The 23,567-nt window shown below is 42.6% G+C and overlaps 1 protein-coding gene and 1 long non-coding RNA gene across 2 annotated transcripts; both read left to right on the forward strand.

Annotated features, from left to right (window-relative positions):
• Nucleotides 1–8,358: 8,358 nt before the first annotated feature.
• LOC118942025 (uncharacterized) lies at nucleotides 8,359–9,669 on the forward strand. The gene is made up of 2 exons (XR_005037883.2): nucleotides 8,359–8,420; nucleotides 8,753–9,669. It is a non-coding gene; the product is annotated as an uncharacterized LOC118942025 (long non-coding RNA).
• An 11,099-nt stretch (nucleotides 9,670–20,768) lies between these two features.
• On the forward strand, nucleotides 20,769–22,454 carry lep (leptin). The gene is given in 3 exon segments (NM_001145890.1): nucleotides 20,769–20,788; nucleotides 21,429–21,690; nucleotides 21,798–22,454. Coding segments are annotated over 2 exon segments (516 nt in total). The 5' UTR covers nucleotides 20,769–20,788; nucleotides 21,429–21,552; the 3' UTR covers nucleotides 22,176–22,454.
• Nucleotides 22,455–23,567: the final 1,113 nt, after the last annotated feature.

The raw sequence follows: 23,567 nt of genomic DNA on the forward strand, positions 1-23,567 counted from the left end.
ATTTATAAACAATAAATGGATGTTAGCTGACCATCCTATTGATCTGTATCTGTTAATCCTTCTGTCATGCCAAACGCTGTTCTACACTCAGTTCTGTTTTGATTTAACCTCAATATGTATAGTTATGGTCAGGTTTAGTATCTGGCTAGCTGGTCTATACTAAAAAATCTACAGTTATCGACAACTTCAGGGTTCATGTTCATTCATTTTAAATAACCACTATGTATGTATGTAACTATTTTGACCAAAAATACTGAGATTTATTGAACTAGGTGTGTTAGTGCTAGCAGCATACCACCCTGCATACCACTGCTGGCTTGCTTCTGAAGCTAAGCAGGGTTGGTCCTGGTCAGTCCCTGGATGGGAGACCAGTCGCTGCTGGAAGTGGTGTTGGAGTGCTAGTAGGAGGCACTCTTTCCTCTGGTCTAAAAAAATATCGCAATGCCCCAGGGCAGTGATTGGGGACATTGCCCTGTGTAGGGTGCCGTCTTTCGGAAGGGACGTTAAACGGGTGTCCTGACTCTCTGAGGTCATTTAAGATCCCATGGCACTTATCGTAAGAGTAGGGGCATTAACCCCGGTGTCCTGGATAAATTCCCAATCTGACCCTCAAACCATCACGGTCACCTAATAATCCCCAGTTTACAATTGGCTCATTCATCCCCCTCCCCTGTAACTATTCCCCCAGGTTGTTGCTGCAAATGAGAACGTGTTCTCAGTCAACTTACCTGGTAAAATAACAGATACATTTAAAAAAAAGTGCTGTGCTGCAACTAAAGTCTGCATGCCCTGTTTCTCTCCAGGAATACCTCCATGCTCTGTATTTCTCCAGGACTAAACTGGAACAAAAGCCTTGTATTTCTCCAGGACTAAGCTGGAACTAAAGCCTGCATACCTTGTAGCTCTCCAAGACTAAGCTGGAACTAAAGCCTGCATACCTTGTAGCTCTCCAGGACTACGCTGGAACTAAAGCCTGCATACCTTGTAGCTCTCCAGGACTAAGCTGGAACTAAAGGCTGCATACCTTGTAGCTCTCCAGGACTAAGCTGGAACTAAAGGCTGCATACCTTGTAGCTCTCCAGGACTAAGCTGGAACTAAAGCCTGCATGCCATATGTATCTTCAGGACTAAGCTGGAACTAAAGCCTGCATACCTTGTAGCTCTCCAGGACTAAGCTGGAACTAAAGGCTGCATACCTTGTAGCTCTCCAGGACTAAGCTGCAACTAAAGCCTGCATGCCATATGTATCTTCAGGACTAAGCTGGAGCTAAAGCCTGCATGCCCTGTGTTTCTCCAGATCTAGGGTTGGAATTAAAACCTGCACTTCTCCTCTCCTTTTCTCCCATCCTTTCCACCTGTTCTCCCCTTCTCTCTTCTCCTCCCTTCTCTCATTCACATTTACATTTTAGTCATTTAGCAGGCGCTCTTATCCAGAGCGACATTCAGGAGCAATAAGGGTTAAGTGACTTGCTCAAGGGAAAATGTACTCTCTTCTCCTGTCATCCACCTGAGACACTATTAGCTCTTAAAACCTGTCAAACGCTTGGGCCTTATTTACCTGTGATCCAGCATCTACATTTAAATATTTTCTCATGCTTCTGTTCAAGAGTCCTGTTTATTGACATGAGCTAAAATCCATGTTCATCAGAGGTTTCAAGCACACCCAAATATAATAACGGACATCTGTATAATTTTGGCACTCTTTTTACAGTACCAGTCAAAAGTTTGGACACACCTACTCATTCAAGGGTTGTTCTTTATTTTTACTATTTTCTACATTGTAGGCTAATAGTGAAGACATCCAACTTTGAAAGAACACATATGGAATCATGTAATAACCAAAAATGTGTTAAACAAATCAAATATATTTTATAATTGAGATTCTTCAAAGTAGCCACCCTTTGCACTGATGACAGCTTTGCACTCTTGGCATTCTCTCAACCAGCTTCACGAGGAATGCTTTTCCAAAAGTCTTGAAGGAATTCCCACATATGCTGAGCACTTGTTGGCTGCTTTTCCTTCACTCTGCGGTCCAACTCATCCCAAACCATCTCAATTGGGTTGAGGTCCGGTGATTGTGGAGGCCAGGTCATCTGATGCAGAACCATCAAACGTCTACTTGGTCAAATAGCCTTTACACAGCCTGGAGGTGTGTTTTGGGACATTGTCCTATCGAAAAATAAATTATAGTCCCACTAAGCTGAAAACAGATGGGATGGCATATCGCTGCATAATGCTGTGGTAGCCATGCTGGGTAAGTGTACCTTGAATTCTAAATAAATCACAGACAGTGTCACCAGCAAAGCACCCCCACACCATCACACCTCCTCCTCCATGCTTCATGGTTGGAACCACACATGCAGAGATAATCCATTCGCCTACACTGTAGAACCAAAAATCTTTTGACTCATCAGACCAAAGGACAGATTTCCAACGGTCTAATGTCCATTGCTCGTGTTTCTTGGCCCAAGCAAGTCTCTTCTTATTATTGATGTCCTTTAGTAGTGGTTTCTTTGCAGCAACTCAACCATAAAGGCCTGATTCATGCAGTCTCCTCTGAACAGTTGATGTTGAGTTGTGTCTTTTATTTGAACTCTGTGAAGCATTTATTTGGCCTGCAATTTCTGAGGCTGGTAACTCTAATGAACTTATCCTCTGCAGCAGAGGTAACTCTGGGTCTTCCTTTGCTGTGGTGGTCCTCATAAGAGCCAGTTTCATCATAGTGATGGATGGTTTTTGCGACCGCACTTGAAGAAACTTTCAGAATTCTTCTTGAAATTTTCAGGCTTGACTGACCTCCATGTCTCAAAGTAATGATGGACTGCCATTTCTCTTTGCTTATTTCAGATGTTCTTGCCATAATATGGACTTGGTATTTTACCAAATTGGGCTTTCTTCTGTATATATTGTCACAACATAACTGATTGTCTCAAACACATTAAGGATGAAAGAAGTTCCACAAATGAACTTTTAGCAAGGCCTGTTAATTGAAATGCATTCCAGGTGACTGCCTCATAAAGCTGTTTGAGAGAATCCCAAGAGTGTGCAAAGCTGTCATCAAGGCAAAGGGTGGCCTCTCTGAAAAATCTAAATTATAAAATATATTTTGATTTGTTCAACACTGTTTTGGTTGTTACATGATTCCATGTGAAATTTAATAATTTTGATGTCTTCACTATAATAACAAAAAAACATCTCTGTAATTAGCCGGAGGGGGGGGGGGGGTTTGTATATATTTTAATCTCACTTTCTATCTATGAACTAAATATACTTTCTTGCAACACGCCTCACCCAATGTGGTTCGGATCTGATATTTTTATTCCTTGTAACTGGACCTCCATCAGGAGCTAGCCAGCTAACTAGCTACTAGCTATTAGTCTTTGTTAACTACGGCTAGTGGTCTTCATCTTTAGCTCGGACAATACCTGCCAGTCTACACAGCGCGATATCAACCCAGAGCATATCGGACTGCTTCTCTCTACCACATCACCTGATTCCTGCCGCTCTGGACCATTACACCGGATCATCGCAGCTAGCTAGCTGCAACTTTGCGGCTACTGTTAGCTAACGCCTCTGTCCCGAAGCAAGCACCGGTTAGCCTTGAGCTAGCCTCGAGCTAGGCCCATATACCAGCTATTCTATGGCTTCAATACCTCTTTTGCCAACTGGCCTGGAACCTTTACTGTCGACACGGAGCCCCGCCGATCCATCACGATTGGTCTGCCGATGTAATCGCTCGATGTGGTCTCAACAGGCTTTTCCTGTGTCTCCCACTCATCTAGCGTAGTAGTGACTACCGAATGGCTCCCTGACTCACCTGTTGCTGCTCATTGGACCCTATGATCACTCAGCTATATAGCTGATGCACCCTGGACTGTTTCAATAACACGGCACCTCATTTTGTTTATCTGTCGGCCGCAGCCTCGAACTCGGGTCCTGTATGTACCTAACTGACCCTCTCTTCCCATTCATCTCCATTTACCTGTTGTTGTCTTAGCTCTCCTGATCAACACATGTGATTGCTTTATGCCTCTCTCTAATGTCAATATGCCATGTTTACTGCTGTCTCGGCTAGTTCTTATTGTTTTATTTCACTGTAGAGCCCTCAGTTCCACTCAACTTGCCTTAGATAGCTCTTTTGTCCCACTCCCAGCACATGCGGAGACCTCACCTGGCTTAACTGGTGCCTCAAGAGATGCAACCTCTCTCATCGTCACTCAACGCCTAGGTTTACCCCCACTGTACTCACATCCTATCATACCCTTGTCTGTACATTATGCCCTGAATCTATCCTACCATGCCCAGAAATCTGCTCCTTTTATTTTCTGTTCCCAACGCACTAGACGACCAGTACGTATAGCCTTTAGCCGTACCCTTATCCTAATCCTCCTCTGTTCCTCTGTTGATTTTCAGGTTAATCCAGGACCTGTAGCCCCCAGTACCACACCTATTCCCCAAGTGCTATCGTTTATTGACTTCTGTAACTGTAAAAGCCTTGGTTTCATGCATGTTAAGATCAGAAGCCTCATCCCTAAGTGTGTTTTATTCCCTGCTTTAGCACACTCCGCCAACCCGGATGTCTTAGCCGTGTCTGAATCCTGGCTTAGGAAGGCCACCAAAAATTCTGAAATGTCCATCCCCAACTACAACATTTTCTGCTAAGATAGAACTGCCAAAGGGGACAGAGTTGTAATCTACTGCAGAGATAGTCTGCAGAGTTCTTTCATGCTATCCAGGTCTATGCCCAAGCAGTTCAAGCTTCTACTTTTAAAAATCCACCTTTCCAGAAATAAGTCTTTCACTGTTGCCACTTGTTATAGACCCCCCTCAGCCCCCAGCTGTGCCCTGGACACCATATGTGAATTGATTACCCCCCATTTATCTTCAGAGTTTGTACTGTTAGGTGACCTAAACTGGGATATGCTTAACACCCCGGCCATCCTACAATCTAAGATAGATGCCCTCAATCTCACACAAATTATCAAGGAACCTAACAGGTACAACCCTTAATCCATAAACACGGGCACCCCCTGTCTACAACCAGGATCTCAGCGATTACTGTCTCATTGCCTGTGTCCGTTATGGGTCCGCGGTCAAATGACCACCCCTCAACACTGTCAAACGCTCCCTAAAACATGTCAGGGAGCAGGCCTTTCTAATCGTCCTGGCCCGGGTATCCCGTCAGTAGAGGATGACTGGTTGCTCTTTTAAAGTGCTTTCCTCACCATCTTAAATAAGCATGCCCCGTTCAAAAAATGTAGAACTAAGAACAGATATAGCGTTTGGTTCAGACTTGTCTGCCCTTGACCAGCACAAAAACATCCTGTGGCGTACTGCATTAGCATCAAATAGCCCCCGTGATGTGGGGGCTATCAGGGAATTTAGGAACCAATATACACAGTCAGTTAGGAAAGCAAAGGCTGGCTTTTTCAAGCATTAATTTGCATCCTGTAGCACAAATTCCAAAAAGTTTTGGGACACTGTAAAGTCCATGGAGAATAAGAGCACCTCCTCCCAGTGGCCCACTGCACTGAGGCTTGGTAACACTGTCAACACCGATAAATTTACTGTAATCAAGAATTACAATAAGCATTTTTCTACAGCTGACCATGCTTTCCACCTGGCTACCCCTACCCCGGCCATCAGCTCTGCACCCCCTGCAGCAACTTGCCCAAGCCCACCCGCTTCTCCTTCACCCAAAACTAGATAGCTGATGTTCTGAAAGAGCTGCAAAATCTGGACCCCTACAAATCATCTGGGCTAGACAATCTGGACCCTCTCCAAAATTATCCACCGCAATTGTTGCAACCCCTATTACTAGCCTGTTCAACCTCTCTTTCATATAGTCTGAGATCCCTAATGATTGGAAAGCTGCCGTGGTCATCCCCCTCTTCAAAGGGGGTGACACACAGACCAAAACTGTTACAGACCTATATCTATCCTGCCCTGCCTTTCTAAAGTCCTCGAAAGCCAAGTTAACAAACAGATCACCAACCATTTAGAATCCCACCGTACCTTCTCCGCTATGCAATCTGGTTTCCGAGCTGGTCATGGGTGCACCTCAGCCACGCTCAAGGTCCTAAACGATATCATATCCACCATCGATAAAAGACAGTACTGTGCAGCCGTCTTCATCGACCTGGCCAAGGCTTTCGACTCTGTCAATCACCACATTCTTATCGGCAGACTCAACAGCCTTGGTTTCTCAAATGACTGCCTTGCCTGGTTCAACAACTTCTTCTCAGATAGAGTTCAGTGTGTCAAATCGGAGGGCCTGTTGCCCGGACCTCTGGCAGTCTCTATGGGGGTGCCACAGGGTTACATTTTTGGGCTGACTCTGTATATACAGTATAAATGATGTCGCTGTAACGGCTTTCGTCTGTGGACGAAGGAGAGGACCAAAGCGCAGCATGGTTAGTGTTCATCATGTTTAATAAAGACAATAAAACAACAAATGTAAAAAAAAAAATATTTAAAAATGAAACAGTTCTGTCTGGTGCAGACACACGAAGACAGAAGACAACCACCCACAAAACCCAACACAAAACAGGCTACCTAAATATGGTTCCCAATCAGAGACAATGACTAACACCTGCCTCTGATTGAGAACCATATCAGGCCAAACATAGAAACGGGAAAACTAGAAACACAACATAGAATGCCCACTCAGCTCACATCCTGACCAACACTAAAACAAAGAAAACACAAAAGAACTATGGTCAGAACGTGACAGTCGCTCTTGCTGCTGGTGATGCTCTGATCCACCTCTACGCAGACGACACCATTCTGTATACTTCTGGCCCTTCTTTGGACACTGTGTTAACAAACCTCCAGACGAGCTTCAATGCCATACAACTCTCCTTCCATGGCCTCCAATTGCTCTTAAATGCTATTGAAACTAAATGCATGCTCTTCAACCGATTGCTGCCCACACCCGCCCGCACGACTAGCATCGTAACTCTGGATGGTTCTGACAACTACAAATACTTAGGTGTCTAGTTAGACTGTGAACTCTCCTTCCAGACCACATTAAGCATCTCCAATCCAAAATTACATCTAGAATCGGCTTCCTATTTCGCAACAAAGCCTCCTTCACTCATGCTGCTAAACATATCCTCGTAAAACTGACTATCCTACCGATCCTTGACTTCGGCGATGTCATTTACAAAATAGCCTCCAACACTACTCAGCAAATTGGATGTAGTCTATCACAGTGCCACCCGTTTTGTCACCAAAGCCCCATATATTACCTACTACTGCAAACTGTATGCTCTCGTTGGCTGGCCCTCACTCCATATTTGTCGCCAAACCCACTGGCTCCAGGTCATCTATAAGTCTTTGCTAGGTAAAGCCCCGCCTTATCTCAGCTCACTGGTCACCATAGCAACACCCACCCGTAGCATGCTCTTCAGCAGGTGTATTTCACTGGTCATCCCCAAAGCCAATTCCTAATTTGGCCGCTTTTCCTTCCAGTTCTCTGCTGCCAATGACTGGAATGAATTGTAAAAATCCCTGAAGCTGTAGACTTATATCTTCCTCACTAACTTTAAGCGTCAGCTGTCAGAGCAGCTTACCGATCACTGCACCTGTACACAGCCCATCTGTAAATAGCCCACCCAACTACCTCATCCCCATATTGTTATTTATTTTTGCTCTTTTGCACCCCAGTGTCTCCACTTGCATATCATCATCTGCACATCTATCACTCCAGTGTTAATGCTAAATTGTAATTATTTTGCCAATTTGGCCTATTTATTGCCTTACCTCCCTAATCTTACTACATTTACACACACTGTATAGAGATTATTCTATTGAGTTATTAACTGTATGTTTGTTTATCACATGTGTAACTCTGTGTTGTTGTTTTTGTCGCATGGCTTTGCTTTATCTTGGCCAGGACGCAGTTGTAAATGAGGACTTGTTCTCCACTGGCCTACCTGGTTATATAAAGGTGAAATAAAATTAAATAAAAAAATAAAACAATTCAGAAAATGATTGTAAAAATAAAGAAAAACCCTTCAATGAGTAGGTGTGTCCAAACTTTGACTGGTACTGTATATAAAATGTGTGTTTAGTAGTAATCCTGTAAAGGATGGGTCACAGTACCCGGCATCACATTTTGTTAATTTATTTATTCATTCATTCGTTCATTCATACATTTTTATCATTCCTTCATTAATTTATTAATTCATATTCACACGTGTATTTTTAAGGTCTTACGTGTGTTTGTATGTTTCAGGTGCTGAGAGGACTGCCGTGACCGTGTGATATTGACCTCTTTGTCCTCTTCAGATCTTTTTGCGGTCTGGGCTTGCTGTTAACACACCTCAACCCAGGAAGCCCTTACCCCAAAAAGCATCTGCAGTCGACCTTAGCATCACAAGCTATTCTCTACAATGTTATGGAACGCAAAGGCGCAGGTGTGTGTGACCCAGTAAGCAAAGTTATGTTAAAAAGACATTGAAGTCGTTCATTTTCAGTTCTAAGTAATTTTGGAGAATACCTATTTTACAGATGTTGAAAATACTTTGGTTGTTGTACCATACATAATTTCAATACCATCTACATGTCAATGAAGAAAGCGTTATGTCAAGTTCAAAAGTTTTATTAACAAATAAAATAGCAAAATAGAGAAAAATTTAGATTTGGGTATGTAATTATAATTATAATTATTTTAATTGAATTTAAATAAAATGTAAAAACATACAGTCTACCTGCAGTGAAGCCACTCAACATTTACATTAAATTCCAGTCATCTAGCAGACTCCCATCCAGAAAGACCCACAGGAGCAACCAGGGTCAACTGTCCCGCCCAAGGGCACATCGACAGATCCCCCACCCAGTCGACTTGGGGACCTAAACCAGTGACCTCTCCGCCACTGGGCCAATGCTCCCAACCGCCAGGACACCCACTGCCCCCAATCATCCAAGATAACCCCACAGTCCCCCCTGAATAACCTCCCTCTACCAGCCACCATCCCCTTCCAACACAACCAAAGCACCTACCCACCTGATGTGCAAGGTCCACCCACTGGGGAGCCAAGCATAGTCAATCAGAAGGATTTCTTCACCCACAAAAGGACTTTATTACAAACAGAAATACTCTTCAGCATCCCCCCTCCCCCCTCAGACGATCCCACAGATGAAGAAGTCAGATGTGGAAGTCCTGGGCTGGATTGCTTACACGTGGTCTGCGTTGTGAGGCCGGTTGGATTTATTGCCAAATTCTCTAAAGAGAAATGAACATTCAATTCTCTGGCAACAGCGCTGTTGGACATTCCTCCAGTTAGCATGCTAATTGCACACTCCCTCAAAACGTAAGACATGTTAGGCATTGTGTTGTGTGACAAAACTGTACATGTTAGAGTGGCCTTTTATCAACACAAGGTGCACCTTGTGTAACGATCATGTTGTTTAATCAGCTTCTTGATATGTCACACGTGTCAGGTGGATGGATTACTTTGGCAAATGAGAAATGCTCACTAACAGGGATGTAAACAATTTTGTGCACATAATTTGAGAGAAATACGTTTTTTTTGCGTATGTAAATTTCTGGGATATTTTATTTCAGCTCATGCAAAAGGGGACCAAAACTTTGCTTGTTACATTTATATTTTTGTTCAGTAGAAAAACAAAAGACATCAAGGACAATAAACATGTAAACAGCAAGGCCGACTGTGTGTATTTTTGTGCGGCACTATTTACGTGTGTGTGTGTGTGTGTCTACGCATGTGCATTTGAATGCGGGTGTGTGCATGTGTTCGCATGTTTAAGCACTTGAGTGGCATCAGCCTCAAGAAAACAGGCATTGTTAGTGTCCAAACTTTATTTTACTTTTTTAACTTAATTTTTTACTTTATGTTTGACCATCATTCTATCTGCCAGCCAGCAACTTCACTCCCACTTTTCTCCAGTCACATCCCAACCTTCGGTTTCCCTCAGCCCATCCCACCTATCTCTGCTGGCCACCCTCTTCTGATTTTAACACGCCTTATACAGTATCTTTCAACTATACTTTTTTTAACGTACAATTTGAATCCATCTAGTCGAATAGAATCCACAGATTGTGAATTGAAGATGAATACTTTTACTAAGAGTATTAGTATGTTAGCGATTGACTGACCAGGTCCCGCCAAATCCCCTAACAGTGCTATTTCTAGGCTCAAGTTTAGAATAATATGATGCTTTTTCAGCCATTCCTCAACCTGAGACCAGATACAGGCTACCTGAGGATAATACCAGATTAAATGGCCTATTGATTCTGTACCCTCGCAACAAAATCAAATGAAAATGGTATACTTTCCTATTTATGCTAATTTTGTTCCTCCGCAAGTTTTTCTGCATGTGGGGACAGACCAGTACCCTACCTCCTCCCACTGCTAACTGTCTCCTGTAGTGCTATAATCAATTGGTTGTCATCCTGGATTGAGCAGACCTTCCCATACACTTACGACAGCTCCATGAAAAACATAATTCCAGCATTCCAATTTACAATATCATTTTAAAACAAAATACCCTTCTCAAACATTGTTTCCATAAATAAATCAACCAGTACATTTGAGTTAAACCATAGTATTTGTTATAGTATTTGTCCTATGAAATTGAAATTGTAACCAGAAATGCATTGCTTGTTTGAAAATGAGAGATACTTTGAACAAGGTTTCATTTTCATTTAATTGAAAATGAGAAAAGGCAATTTGCATAAAGACAAGAAGGCAATTTTGAAACAAGGGATGAGATTTTCTTAGTAATCTACTTGAAAACCATTTTGAGTTCAAGTAAAACTTTTCTATAAGTGAAGCTTTTATGGGGAGGTTTAATGCTTTTATATTTAACTTTTTACTGCAGTGGGCTAAATCAGTGTGTGTGTGTGTGTGTGTGTGTGTGTGAGTAGAACGGGATGCTACAGGTAAGCGTGTGAGAATGATGTCAGATGGTTGTTTTGGCTGTCCAGTACAGTAGAACAGTGGTTCTTAAACCTCTCCACGGGGACCCCAGGTGTTTCACAATTTTGTTGTAGCCCTGAATTAGTGTAACAGTATAACTTTAGACCGTCCCCTCGCGCGAACCAGGGTCACCCACGAAGCATCGTTACCCATCACTCCACAAAAGCCACGGCCCTTACAGAGCAAGGGGAACTACTACTTCAAGGTCTCAGAGCAAGTGACGTCACCGATTGAAACACTATTTAGCGCGCACCACCGCTAACTAAGCTAGCGTTTCACATCCGTTACACTAGCTCACCTGATTCACCTATTCAAGGGTTTGATGATTAGTTGACAAGTTGAATCAGGTGTGCTAGCTGTGGAATAGTTCAAATACATGGAAGACCTGGGAAAACAGATGAGTTTGTGCCATTAATGGATCAATGAAGAAAGAGCCAGTGTAACGACTATATAGCCTTTGCCCTTTTCTAGCATACTAGAGCCCCAGGTTCAAACCCTGTTGGTCACACCTGGGGGAGTAAAGCAAACCACCAGCCACTGTGGCTCCAGACGACCGGTTGCCCATTCCTGGACCTGATCTGTCTAATACCTGTGCTGAGGCCTTCAACAACTCTGGTCTAGTCCAGTAGATGGCAGCAAAACATCTGTTTTAGAACATGCACTAATTCCACATGGGAGAATCTTCCAGAAGGACAACCATCTTTGCAGCACGCCACCAATCAGGCCAGATGGAAGCCACTCCTCAGCAAAAGGCAAATGACAGCCCGCTTGGAGTTTGCCAAAAGGCACCTAACGACTCTCAGACCATGAGAAACAAGATTCTCTAATCTGATGAAAACTTGATTGAACTCTTTGGCCTGAATGCTAAGCGTCACGTCTGGAGGAAACCTGGCATCATCCCTATGGTGAAGTATAGTGGTGGCAGCATCATGCTGTGAGGATGTTTTTTAGTGGCAGGGACTGAGAGACTGGTCAGGATCAAGGGAAAGTGGAATGGAGCAAAGTACAGAGAGATCCTTGATGAAAACCTGCTCCGGACCTCAGACTGAGGCAAAGTTTCACCTTCCAACGGGACAACCATCCTAAGCACACAGCCAAGACAATGCAGGAGTGGCTTGGGGACAAGTCTTTGAATGTCCTTGAGTGGCCCAACCAGAGCCTGGACTTGAACCCGATCAAACATCTCTAGAGAGAAATTAAAATACAGTTGAGGTCAGAAGTTTACATACACCTTAGCCAAATACATTTAAACTTTTCTCAAATCATGACATATAATCATAGTAAAAATTCCCTGTCTTAGGTCAGTTAGGATCACCCCTTTATTTTAAGAATGTGAAATGTCAGAATAATAGTAGAGAGATTGATTTATTTCAGCTTTTATTTCTTTCATCACATTCCCATTGGGTCAGAAGTTTGCATACACTCAATTAGTATTTGGTAGCCTTGCCTTTAAATTGTATAACTTGGGTCAAACTTTGCGGGTAGCCTTCCACAAGCTTCCCACAATAGGTTGGGTGAATTTTGGCCCATTCCTCCTGACAGAGCTGGTGTAACGGAGTCAGGTTTGTAGGCCTCCTTGCTCACACGCGCTTTTTCAGTTCTGCCCACAAATTCTCTATCGGATTAAGGTCAGGGCTTTATGATGGCCACTCCAATACGTTGACTTTGCTGTCCTTAAGCCATTTTGTCACAACTTTGGATGTATGCTTGGAGTCATTGTCCATTTGGAAGACCCATTTGCAACCAAGCTTTAACTTCCTGACTGATGTCTTGAGATGTTGATTCAATATATCCACATAATTTTCCATCCTCATGATGCCATATGTTTTGTGAAGTGCACCAGTCCCTCCTGCAGCAAAGCACCACACAACATGATGCTGCCACCCCCGTGCTTCATGGTTGGGACAGTGTTCTTCAGCTTACAAGCCTCCCCTTTTTCCTCCAAACATAACGATGGTCATTATGACCAAACAGTTATATTTTTGTTTCATCAGAGCAGAGAGCATTTCTCCAAAAAGTACGATCTTTGTCTCCATGTGTAGTTGCAAACTTCTTCCTTGCTGAGCAGCCTTTCAGGTTATGTCGATATAGGACTCGTTTCACTGTGGATATAGATACTTTTGTACCTGATTCCTCCAGCATCTTCACAAGGTCCTTTGCTGTTGTTCTGGGATTGATTTGCACTTTTCGCATCAAAGTACGTTCATCTCTAGGAGACAGAACGCGTCTAATTCTTGAGAGGTATGACGGCTGCATGGTCCCATGGTGTTTATACTTGCATACTATTGTTTGTTCAGATGAACGTGGTACCTTCCAGCGTTTGGAAATTGCTCCCAAGGATGAAGCAGACTTGTGGAGGTCAACAATTGTTTTTCTGAGGTCTTGACTGATTTCTTTTAATTTTGCCATGATGTCAAGCAAAGAGGCACTGAGTTTGAAGGTAAGCCTTGAAATACATCCACAGGTACACCTCCAATTGACTCAAATTATGTCAATTAGCCTATCAGAAGCTTCTGAAGCCATGATATAATTTTCTGGAATTTTCCAAGCTGTTTAAAGGCGCAGTCAACTCAGTGTATGTAAACTTCTGACCCACTGGAATTGTAATACAGTGAATTATAAGTGAAATAATCTGTCTGTAAACAATTGTTGGAAAAATTACTTTTACCATGCACAAAGTAGATGTCCTAACCGACTTGCCAAAACTATCGTTTGATAACAAGAAATTTGTGGAGTGGTTGAAAAAAGAGTTTTACTGACTCCAAACTAAGTCTATGTAAACTTCCGACTTCAACTGTAGCTGTGCAGCGAGCTCCCCATCCAACCTGACAGAACATGAGAGGATCTGCAGAGAAGAATGGGAGAAACTCCCCAAACACAGGTGTGCCACGCTTGCAGCGTCATACCCAAGACTCAAGGTTGTAATCGCTGCCAAAGGTGCTTCAAAAAAGTACTGAGTAAATACTTATGTAAATGTGATATTTCCAATTTTTACCATTTTAGAATAAGGCTGTAACGTAAAAACAAAATGTGGAAAAAGTCAGAGTCTGAATACTTTTATTGCACCCGTAACTGAGATGGTTTTTCCAGTTTATAATATTTAGGGGAAGAGATGGGCAACAGGTGGCCCGGCCCGCGGGACCCGTGAAAAAAATTACCAAAAAAAATAGTAGAATACAGATGGTGCAACTTAGAAATTTGGTTGTGCATCAGAATGATTTATCTTGTTATGTCAGTCACTGACAGTGAGTTAGCAATCTAGCCAGCTATGTAAACTTGTAGTGATCGTGGTCAAATTACTGACCAGTGGGCCCCCATTCATTTTGTTATTCACTCTCATTTAGATACAGTATCATATTAAAAACAGCAAACATTTCTATCCAACTGTAATGCGTCTGTGTGTAGCTGGTGTAGATGAGTCAGGCGCAGGACAGCAGATAAGAGTAATGTATGCAATTTACTCAACAAATATACAATACACGTCAATAAATCCAATTCTTCACATAACGGACCGCAATACAAGAAACAATCACTCACAAACAAACATGGGGGAACAGAGGGTTAAATAATGAACAAGTCATTGGGGGATTGTAACCAGGTGTGTAAGACAAAGACAAAACAAATGGAAAATGAAAAGTGGATCGGCGATGGCTAGAAGTCCGGTGACGTCAACTGCCGAACGCCGCCCGAACAAGGAGAGGGACCGACTTCGGCGGAAGTCGTGACACCACCCTATGGCAAAATGTGTAGAAATGCAGGAAATTTGCTTTCCAACTGCACATTTTTCTCTCCACCCAAAAATTGCACTTAGGGCCATCATAAGGCTAGGGCCGGCTCTGACGGCTTGTGTGAGTATGGATGTGGGTATGCAGACCTGTGAGCCACTGCGGTACCTCAAGATGAGTTCAGAAGTGTTTTGTGGCCCCCACCCCCCATCAAAGTTTCCCATCCCTGATTTAGGTAGTCTCTGTAATCCATCTTCCCTACCCTGACAGTCATTCTGAATGTAGGTTGCGGGTGATTCAAAATTCCAAGTGATGGATATCCTTACTTTGGCTAGATTCCAATAGGAATTACACATCACTTTGTAAGCCAGCATAATATGACTTGTAGGCCTGATTTGGCCTGTAAACCAGGAGTTTCAGACCACTATGTTAGGGTATGAATAGGCCCTCAAAGAAAAGCCTTATGATTTACAGTTTTTAACATATTGTGGTAAAGTGTTTAATTTAAAAAATATCATAAGATTAAAGGGTTCTTGGTGGAACCGTTCATAGAGTGTTCAAGGTAGAACCCTTCAAAGATAAAAGGGCTTTCAGTAGAACCATTCATAGTGGGTTCTAGGAAGAACTGTTAGATAATAAAAGGGTTCTTGGTAGAACCATGTAAAGAGGGTTCTCAGTAGAACCCTGTGTAAAGGGTTCTACCTAGCACCAAAAAGGTTTCCCCTATGGGGACAACCTGAAGAACCCTATAACTTTTTTTTATGAGTGTACTTTCCAGTTTCAATAAAGGAAAAAATAGCCTTATTTCAGTTCGGTATTTGTAATTGTTTTCTTCATGTGCAGTAAACTTGAGTTTCAAAGTTCAATGCCAGAATCATCAATTTTTTTCTGCTCTGACACAATAGTTCTGGCTGTTTTTGTGTTTTGGCACAAAGGGTTCCAAAAGGTTTCTTCGGCTGACCGCATATGATAACCCATGTTGGTTCCAGGTAGAAAGCAGCCTTTTGGATTCCATGTAGAACCCTCTGTGGAAAGGGTTCTACGTGGAACAAAAAAGGGTTCTTCAAATAGTTCTCCTATGGAACCCTTTTTTCTGAAAGTGTACCACAATGTTGTCCCAACAGCAGACTCAGTGTGTTGTTGATTTCATAGGACACTCAGGACTGTGAGCGTCACTCACCAGGGGGTCTCTTACATGGAACATCTATCCCTCCATAAGATGACCTACAGAGCTGAGCTAATTCAGAATTCCAAGAATGCCTCTGACTCATCCTGCCAAGTCTTGCTTTTGGGAATGCCTGGTTTTCCATGTTACTCCAGGCTGGCCACAGCCATTCCAGTAATACACTATCTGTAGGTATTTCCAAGCACGGGGGTGGCAGCATGTTGTGTGTGTGTGTGTGTGTGTGTGTGTGTGTGTGTGTGTGAGTGTGTGTGTGTGTGTGTGTGTGTGTGTGTGTGTGTGTGTGTGTGTGTGTGTGTGTGTGTGTGTGTGTGTGTGTGTGTGTGTGTGTGTGTGTGTGTGTGTGCGTGCGTGCGTGCGTGCGTGCGTGCGTGCGTGCGTAACATTACCATTATGCTTTATGCATGAGGACCAGCAGTCCTCCGGTCAGGATAAGAGAGTGTCCCAACCCAAGACTAATCTTCTTCCAGCACACCACTTATACTCTTGTTCAACTCAATCTGGTCTAAATTGAAGATCATGGTTAGTTTGAAGATCATCAGTTGTGTTAGAGCTGGGCTGAAGCAAAAGCCTGCACCATCACACCATCTTGCGCTCATGTCCAGCTCCATGCAATCAAGCTTGTGATGTTTTTGATGGTTTCCCTGCAGTGACAGACTGGTTCTCTGCTGAGTCCTTCTCTGAGGAGATGTAAAACAACAGGAGATGAAGCTGAGCAACACTGGGCAAACACAGCCAGTCAATTCATCATCCCGTTTCCCCATCGTGATGGTAGGAAAACTGCCTTGGACATATTCATCACGTCAATAGCTACGTCTACGCCAGGGGGTGTTACCCAACCTTGTTTTTATTTTATTGTCCAGCACTGCCTGACACTATCCAACACACTTAGTGAGAATGGAGCGGCACTTCCTGAATCAACAGTAGCAGCAGACAACATTTAGTTGATTTTCCAACATGAAGTTAAACTGTGTGGGCCCGCAGCCCTGGTCAGATGCCCAGAGCTGGAACTCATTCCATAGAGTTGGTCCCTTCATTTATCCTAGATCCTTTACAGATCTGACAGACTGGATAGGTGGAAACAATAGTGCAAGGGGTATTTGAAGGGGTGCATGTGGCACCATCATAGAGCCAGCCTCTGTTGAAGACCATTTTCCACCTAAGAACTACATTCATTTCTTCTTTTGAATTGTCTTTGAGATGATCTGTATAATGAAAAGCGCAATATACAATAAATCTATTATTATTATCATGAGACTACATGACTGAGTGAGATAAACATGAATAGATATGTATATATGATTGTTCCAGATATCGTGTCATATATGTTTGTTCCAGTCATTATGTGATGTCATTTTCAATGTCAAGTTGACATCATCATAAACATATAGTTTAGTTGACATGACCTGTCATAGTAGTGGCATGTTAGGATACCTTTAGGGTCAGAGCTTCATGATTACCTACATTGATTGACACACTGATACTTACTTGCATTATGTGAAAATTGTATTATAGTCTGCGAGATTTACATCAAGTGACAGGTGGGTAATTTAAATGCGATGAAGTTAGAAGCTATTGCCTTCACAATCCAGTTCTGATTCCTGTTATTTTTCAACAGTGGAATTTTAAAAAACTTTTTGGAGTGAGATGCAGCCCAGAGTATGTACTTTCAAGTTGAAGAGAGAAGTTGCTCAAGACTGGATTTTCCATGAATTAAAAAAATAATAATTAAACACATATTTTATTCTTTATGATGGTATCATGTTCCTGATTAAAATACAGTCACTGGGTCTCAGTTTATTACCTTTCCCAGAACTATTTGGCGTATAAGGTACATGTTTTGAAGATATCCTCCACATTTCTTTCATTCTGTCATTATCCCAGCTGGCCTGGATTAAACCTGTTAAACTCTGAGAGGTTGTTTTGGATCTGGTATTTCATTTGAAAGCTTACAGCCCTTGTCTTTTTGAAAAACACACTCAAATCTTACTGCTGGGAAGGTCATAGGGATCTTGAACAGTGACTCACCATCCAAACCAGATGCTGCTGGTTTCAAGTGTCCAATAGATGTAATGTGATATCTTACCGCAATCTAGTGGAAGATCTGGAAATCAGTTTGGGGATATATTTACATCAATGGATAGGTAGACTTCAGCTTTCTCCTCAAATACAGTACCAGTGAAATGTTTGGACACATTCAAGGGTTTTTCTTTATTTAAAATATTTTCTACATTGTTGAATAACATTGAAGACATCAAAACTATAATATAACACATGTGTAAAAATGTATTAACCAAAAAAGCGTTAAACAAATCAAAATATATTTTATATTTGAGATTCTTCAAAGTAGCCACCCTTTGCCTTGATGACAGCTTTGCACACTCTTGGTATTATCTCAACCAGCTTCATGAGGTAGTCACCTGGAATGCATTTCAACGAACAGGCATGGTTAAAAGTTCATTTGTGGAATTTCTTTCCTTCTTAATGTGTTTGAGCCAATCAGTTGTGTTGTGACAAAGTAGGAGTGGAATACAGAAGATAGCCCTATTTGGTAAAATACCAAGTCCATATTATGTCAAGAACAGCTCAAATAAGCAAAGACAAAAAACAACAGTCCATCATTACTTTAAGACATGAAGGTCAGTCAATACAGAAATTTTCTTCAAGTTCAGTCACAAAAACTATCAAGCGCTATGATGAAACTGGCTCTCATGTAGACCGCCACAGGATAGGAAAATCCAGAGTTCATTAGAGTTAACTGCATCTCAGATTGCAGCCCAAATAAATGCTTCACAGTGTTCAAGTAACAGACACATCTCAACATCAACTGTTCATAGGCTAATTGCTGCAAAGAAACCACTACTAAAGGACACAAATAAGAAGAAGAGAATTGCTTTGGCCAAAAAAAAAAAGCAATGGACATTAGACCGGAGGAAATCTGTTCTAATCTGATGAGTACAAATTTGAGCTTTTTGGTTCCAACCGCCATGTCTTTGTGAGACGCAGAGTGGGTGAGCGGTGGTAAATAGATAACTACGAATAATATAGATGAGAACTCTCTTGGTAGATAGTGTGGTCTACAGCTTATCATGAGGTATTCTACCTCAGGTGAGCAATACCTCGAGACTTCTTTGATATTAGACATCGTACACCAGCTATTATTGACAAATAGACACACACCCACGCCCATCGTCTTACCAGATGTAGCTGCTCTGTCCTGCCGATGCACGGAGAAACCAGCCAGCTTTATATCATCCGTGTCGTTGTTCAGTCACATCTCAGTCACACGTTCAGTCACATCTCAGTGAAACATAAGATTTTAGTTTTAATGTCCCGTCATTAAATAAAAAATCTTCATCCAGTTCGAGGTGAGTAATCGCTGTTCTGATGTCCAGAAGCTCTTTTTGGTCATAGGAGCCAGAGGCAGCAACATTATGTACAAAATGAGTTCCAAACAATACGAAAAAACAAGCAAAACAGCACATCCTCTCCGGCGCCATTTTGGCCTGTAAATTACAACATTGCAATTTTCTGAGGTATGTGTGTGACGTGTGTCCGAGGTATGTATGTGGGCTGCGTGTGTCCAAGGTGTGTGTAGAGTTACAGTAAGTATGAGGCCAGGGGACATATTCCTACCCAGATTCCTGTGTGATTTCTGTTTACGCACAGAAAGCAACCCCTCCTCCATCCCTCCCTCCTTCCCCCCACCCCGTCAGTGTCCCGAGAGACACAGAGAAAACAGAGAACTGGAAATGATGGAGATAAGTTCTCCTCTCTCTTTCTCTCTCACTCTCTCTTTCTCAACTCTCTTTTACTCTCTCTCCCTCTAAACCTACTATTTCCCTCTCTCTCCCTATCTCTCATTCAACTCTCTTTTACTCTCTCTCTCTCTCTCTCTCTCAAACCCTCTCTCATCTTGCTCTCTCTCAACTCTCTTTTACTCTCTCTCTCTTCACGTCCTGTGTTCCAAACACAGACCTGTGTCTAAACAAAAAATTGTCCCGAAAATCAAATATATATTTATTTCACAAGTGTTCCCAGAACATATACAGCCTTAACAATTAGAGCAAAATGAATGGGAATAATTGATGTTGTTAAGGGGTGGAGAAGTGTATGTTTGATTGTGCTCGCGTGCATCCGTGCGTATGTGCGTGCGTATGTACCTGCGTTGCATATGTTGGCATGTACATTTTGGCATCTCTGGTGAAATGATATCAGAGTGATCACTCCACTTTCTCAGATTGGGATTCTAGACTGTTTCCTCGGACTGGACTGGTTGGACTGGTAGGGCTGTGACCAGAAAGGCTGTGACCAGTAGGGCTGTGGTCATTAGGGCTGTGACCAGGGCTGCTGTAATAGTGTCCCTGGGACCACCAGAGCTGTATGACCAGAGTTCTGGTACCATAACAGTGTCCCTCCAGCGGTGCTATAATCAGACCCTCCAGTCATCAGACACTGATCTGCACTGACATGCATCGATGAGATAGGGACCAGCCTAATGGTGACTGACACTCACGTACTGTAGTCACAGACACACACACACACACACACACACACACACACACACACACACACACACACAAGTACGGATATGAGCAAGTGGGCCAGGGAACACCCTACTTTTCAAACACGTAAATGTTTCATCCACAGAGAGAGGAGACAGAGAACAGGGAAGCAGTGACAACCTGTGACAGATTACCACACAATCAGCAAATACACAACGTATCTGTGTGTTTGTGTGTTATGTTTTGAACCTGTAGTCTCCTGCCCTGCTACCCTACCAGGGGACTCTTGGGTAGAGGTGTGTGGGGGGAGAGGTTTGAGTAAGGGGGATGCAGGCGAGGTGAGGGTGAGTAAGAGATGAGTCAACTGCCCTCAGCTATAAGAGAAGCCCTGATGGAGCCTGGGAGTGACACATACACAAACCCTAAGAGGTAAGATACACTCTCCACTCTCCTCTCTACTTCCTTTTTTCACTCTCTCCATCTTACCTCTATCATTCTCTATAACACTTTCATTCTTTCTCTGTCTATTATCCTTTCTCATTTCTCTCTGTTGTGTTAGTATGTGCTACTGATATCATATGTATAGATTTGAGCAGGTGATGTGGTTAAACTTTATCTTGTCTGTACTCTATGGTTTGGTTTGATTGTCTTTCATGAAGTGACGTTCCAGTTATTTTAAATACACTTTTTACTTTAAATAAAAGTTCCTTTAAACTTTAGAGAACCTTTGAAAGGAAGCATGTGGAATATTCAGCAAGCCAAGTAGATCAGATAAACCTGATCGACTGATTTCTGTCTGTTTTCAGTAGGATGGGGGTAGTACAGTGAGTCTTATCTGTAGTCTATTTAGCAGAGGGCAGGCTGTTCTCTCTAAGTGGGGATTTCACCGCTGACCCTCTGCCAAATATTGATTTGTCTAAAACAAACATTCATCTCCAACCAAAACATTACATTGAAGTTTAGACTTTAAATATTATCAGATTTATATTATTAAAGTGGATAATTGTATGTGTGCTCCACAACAGACCACAGTAGAACAACCTGCTTATGTATATATTCTCTCTTACAGGAGTGCCCGTGCTGTTCTTTATATAAACACAGAGAAACCACCAGGTTCTAGACACAAACCTGCACACATATTGACACAGGTACACACGTTCAGGCACATACACCCATTCCTCCAGACTACAGATATGGACTGCTCCATGGCCCTCCTGTTGTCCTCTCTGTTGGCTCTGTTCAGCGTGGGGGCGGGAGCTTCACTCTCATTGCATGTAGTGAGGACCAAGGTCAAAGACCTTGCTCAAACCATGGTGATTAGGATCAAAAAGGTAATCAACCAATCTATCAATCTTTAGCTTGTTGATGAATTAAACAAAAAAACAGCATGTATAACCTACATTAATCGTATATTAATCACATTTCTCTCTTCCTCCAGCTGGATATATCTCCTAACCTGATCGAGGGCATGGACCCATTTCTCCCTGCGGCTGCAGTAGATCAGCATATAGAAAGCCTGCCTTCCATAGTGGAGACCATGGGATTCTACCAGGACCTACTGCTCGTCCTAGACTGGGCAGACCTCAAACAGCTGGTGGAAGACACCTCCACTATGAGGGGTCTGCTGGAGAACTGGATGACATCACGCTGCCCAGCCCGCCAACAGAAACAGACAGGAGAGGGAGGGCTGTCAGAGGCTCTGAAAGACACTACCAGGAAGTATGGTCTGAGTGTGGGTCCAGTTGCGCTAAACAGACTCAAGGGCTACCTTGGTCGGTTACTACTGAACCTGGATCAGTTGAATTACTGTTACTAATGTTGACAATCACTGAGCAACTGAACTCAGATCAGTTTGTGCCATGCTGAACAACTGTTACTGACAGTGACTGTGACTGAGTAACTGAACTATGATCAACTCGTGATCTGCTGAAATCCTAGAATGAGTTGAAGCAAGACTGGACAGTGGGGTCATGGTGTCTGAAGATTCTCCCAAATGTAGGTCATCCCACTGTCACCATCTCCTGCTAAGTTAAGACATTTTATATTGTATTATTTAGACAAGGACTGTATCTTTATTTATATTTATTTCTATCAAGAAGAGAAAAAATAAGCAGCTTTGTTTTGTAGCATTATACACCCTTCAGTCAGTGGCACAGGGGGAAGTGTTTACTAAGCATTGAATCAGCTGTATTGCAGAATGTACACACACACACACGTTGAGTAATGCTGCCTGCTCCAGGGAGGACTAGACTGCATGTGTGTAGTGATGTCATCATACTCACAGAGAGGTTTTCCTGAAAGCTAAGACAGCCTCTGCCAGGAAACCAGATGTTTTGATGTTAGAGCAGTGACAGAGAGGGAAGGTGGGGGAGAGAGGGGGGACAAGATCAGTTCTCAATGACATTCCAAGATGGATTCTCAATGACAACGTTACATTGCATTCAGATTTAAATGCATTGTATAGAACACATGATTGTCTATCCTGAAGAGCAGTGAGTCATGTCAGCTCTATTTCATTACAATTCTATATACAAGGTTCTGAATATGATTCCTCACTGAACACATCCCAGCTCATTCTCTTCTTGACAGTATTGACAGACACTTGTGCCAGCAACATACCATCATACATCCCACTGTTGGCTTTCCAATGAAGCTAAGCAGGGTTGGTCCTGGTGGGTTGCTGGATGAGAGACCAGATGCTGCTGGAAGTGGTGTTGGAGGGCCAGTAGGAGGCACTCTTTCCTCTGATCTGAAAAAAAGATCCCAGGGCAGTGATAGGGGACATTGTCATGTGTAGGGTGCCATCTATTGGATGGGATGTTAAACAGGTGTCCTGACTATCTGTGGTCAGTAATAGATCCCATAGCACTTACTGTAAGAGTAGGGGTCTTAACCCTGGGGTCCTGGCTAAATTCCCAATCTGGCTGTCTAATATGCCATCTAATCATCCCCAGCTTCTAATTGTCTCATTCCTCTCCCCTATAATTATTCCCCAGGTTGTTGCTGTAAATGAGAATGTGTGCTGAGTCAGCTCACCTTGTAAAACAAAATTATTTATACTGTAATATATTTTTGGTAAATTTTATGTAACTATTTAATCTTGGATGATATGCAAAGTCTATTTAATAAAATGGTTTCCTTTTCTATTATTCTGTTTTTATCAGTCTTCCTTCATCAAATGAATGGGGCCCGACATAGGGCCTGACAT

This window comes from Oncorhynchus mykiss, chromosome 2 (genome assembly GCF_057628025.1).
Source record: "Oncorhynchus mykiss isolate SJ-2025 chromosome 2, ASM5762802v1, whole genome shotgun sequence".
Taxonomy (NCBI): Eukaryota; Metazoa; Chordata; class Actinopteri; order Salmoniformes; family Salmonidae; genus Oncorhynchus; species Oncorhynchus mykiss.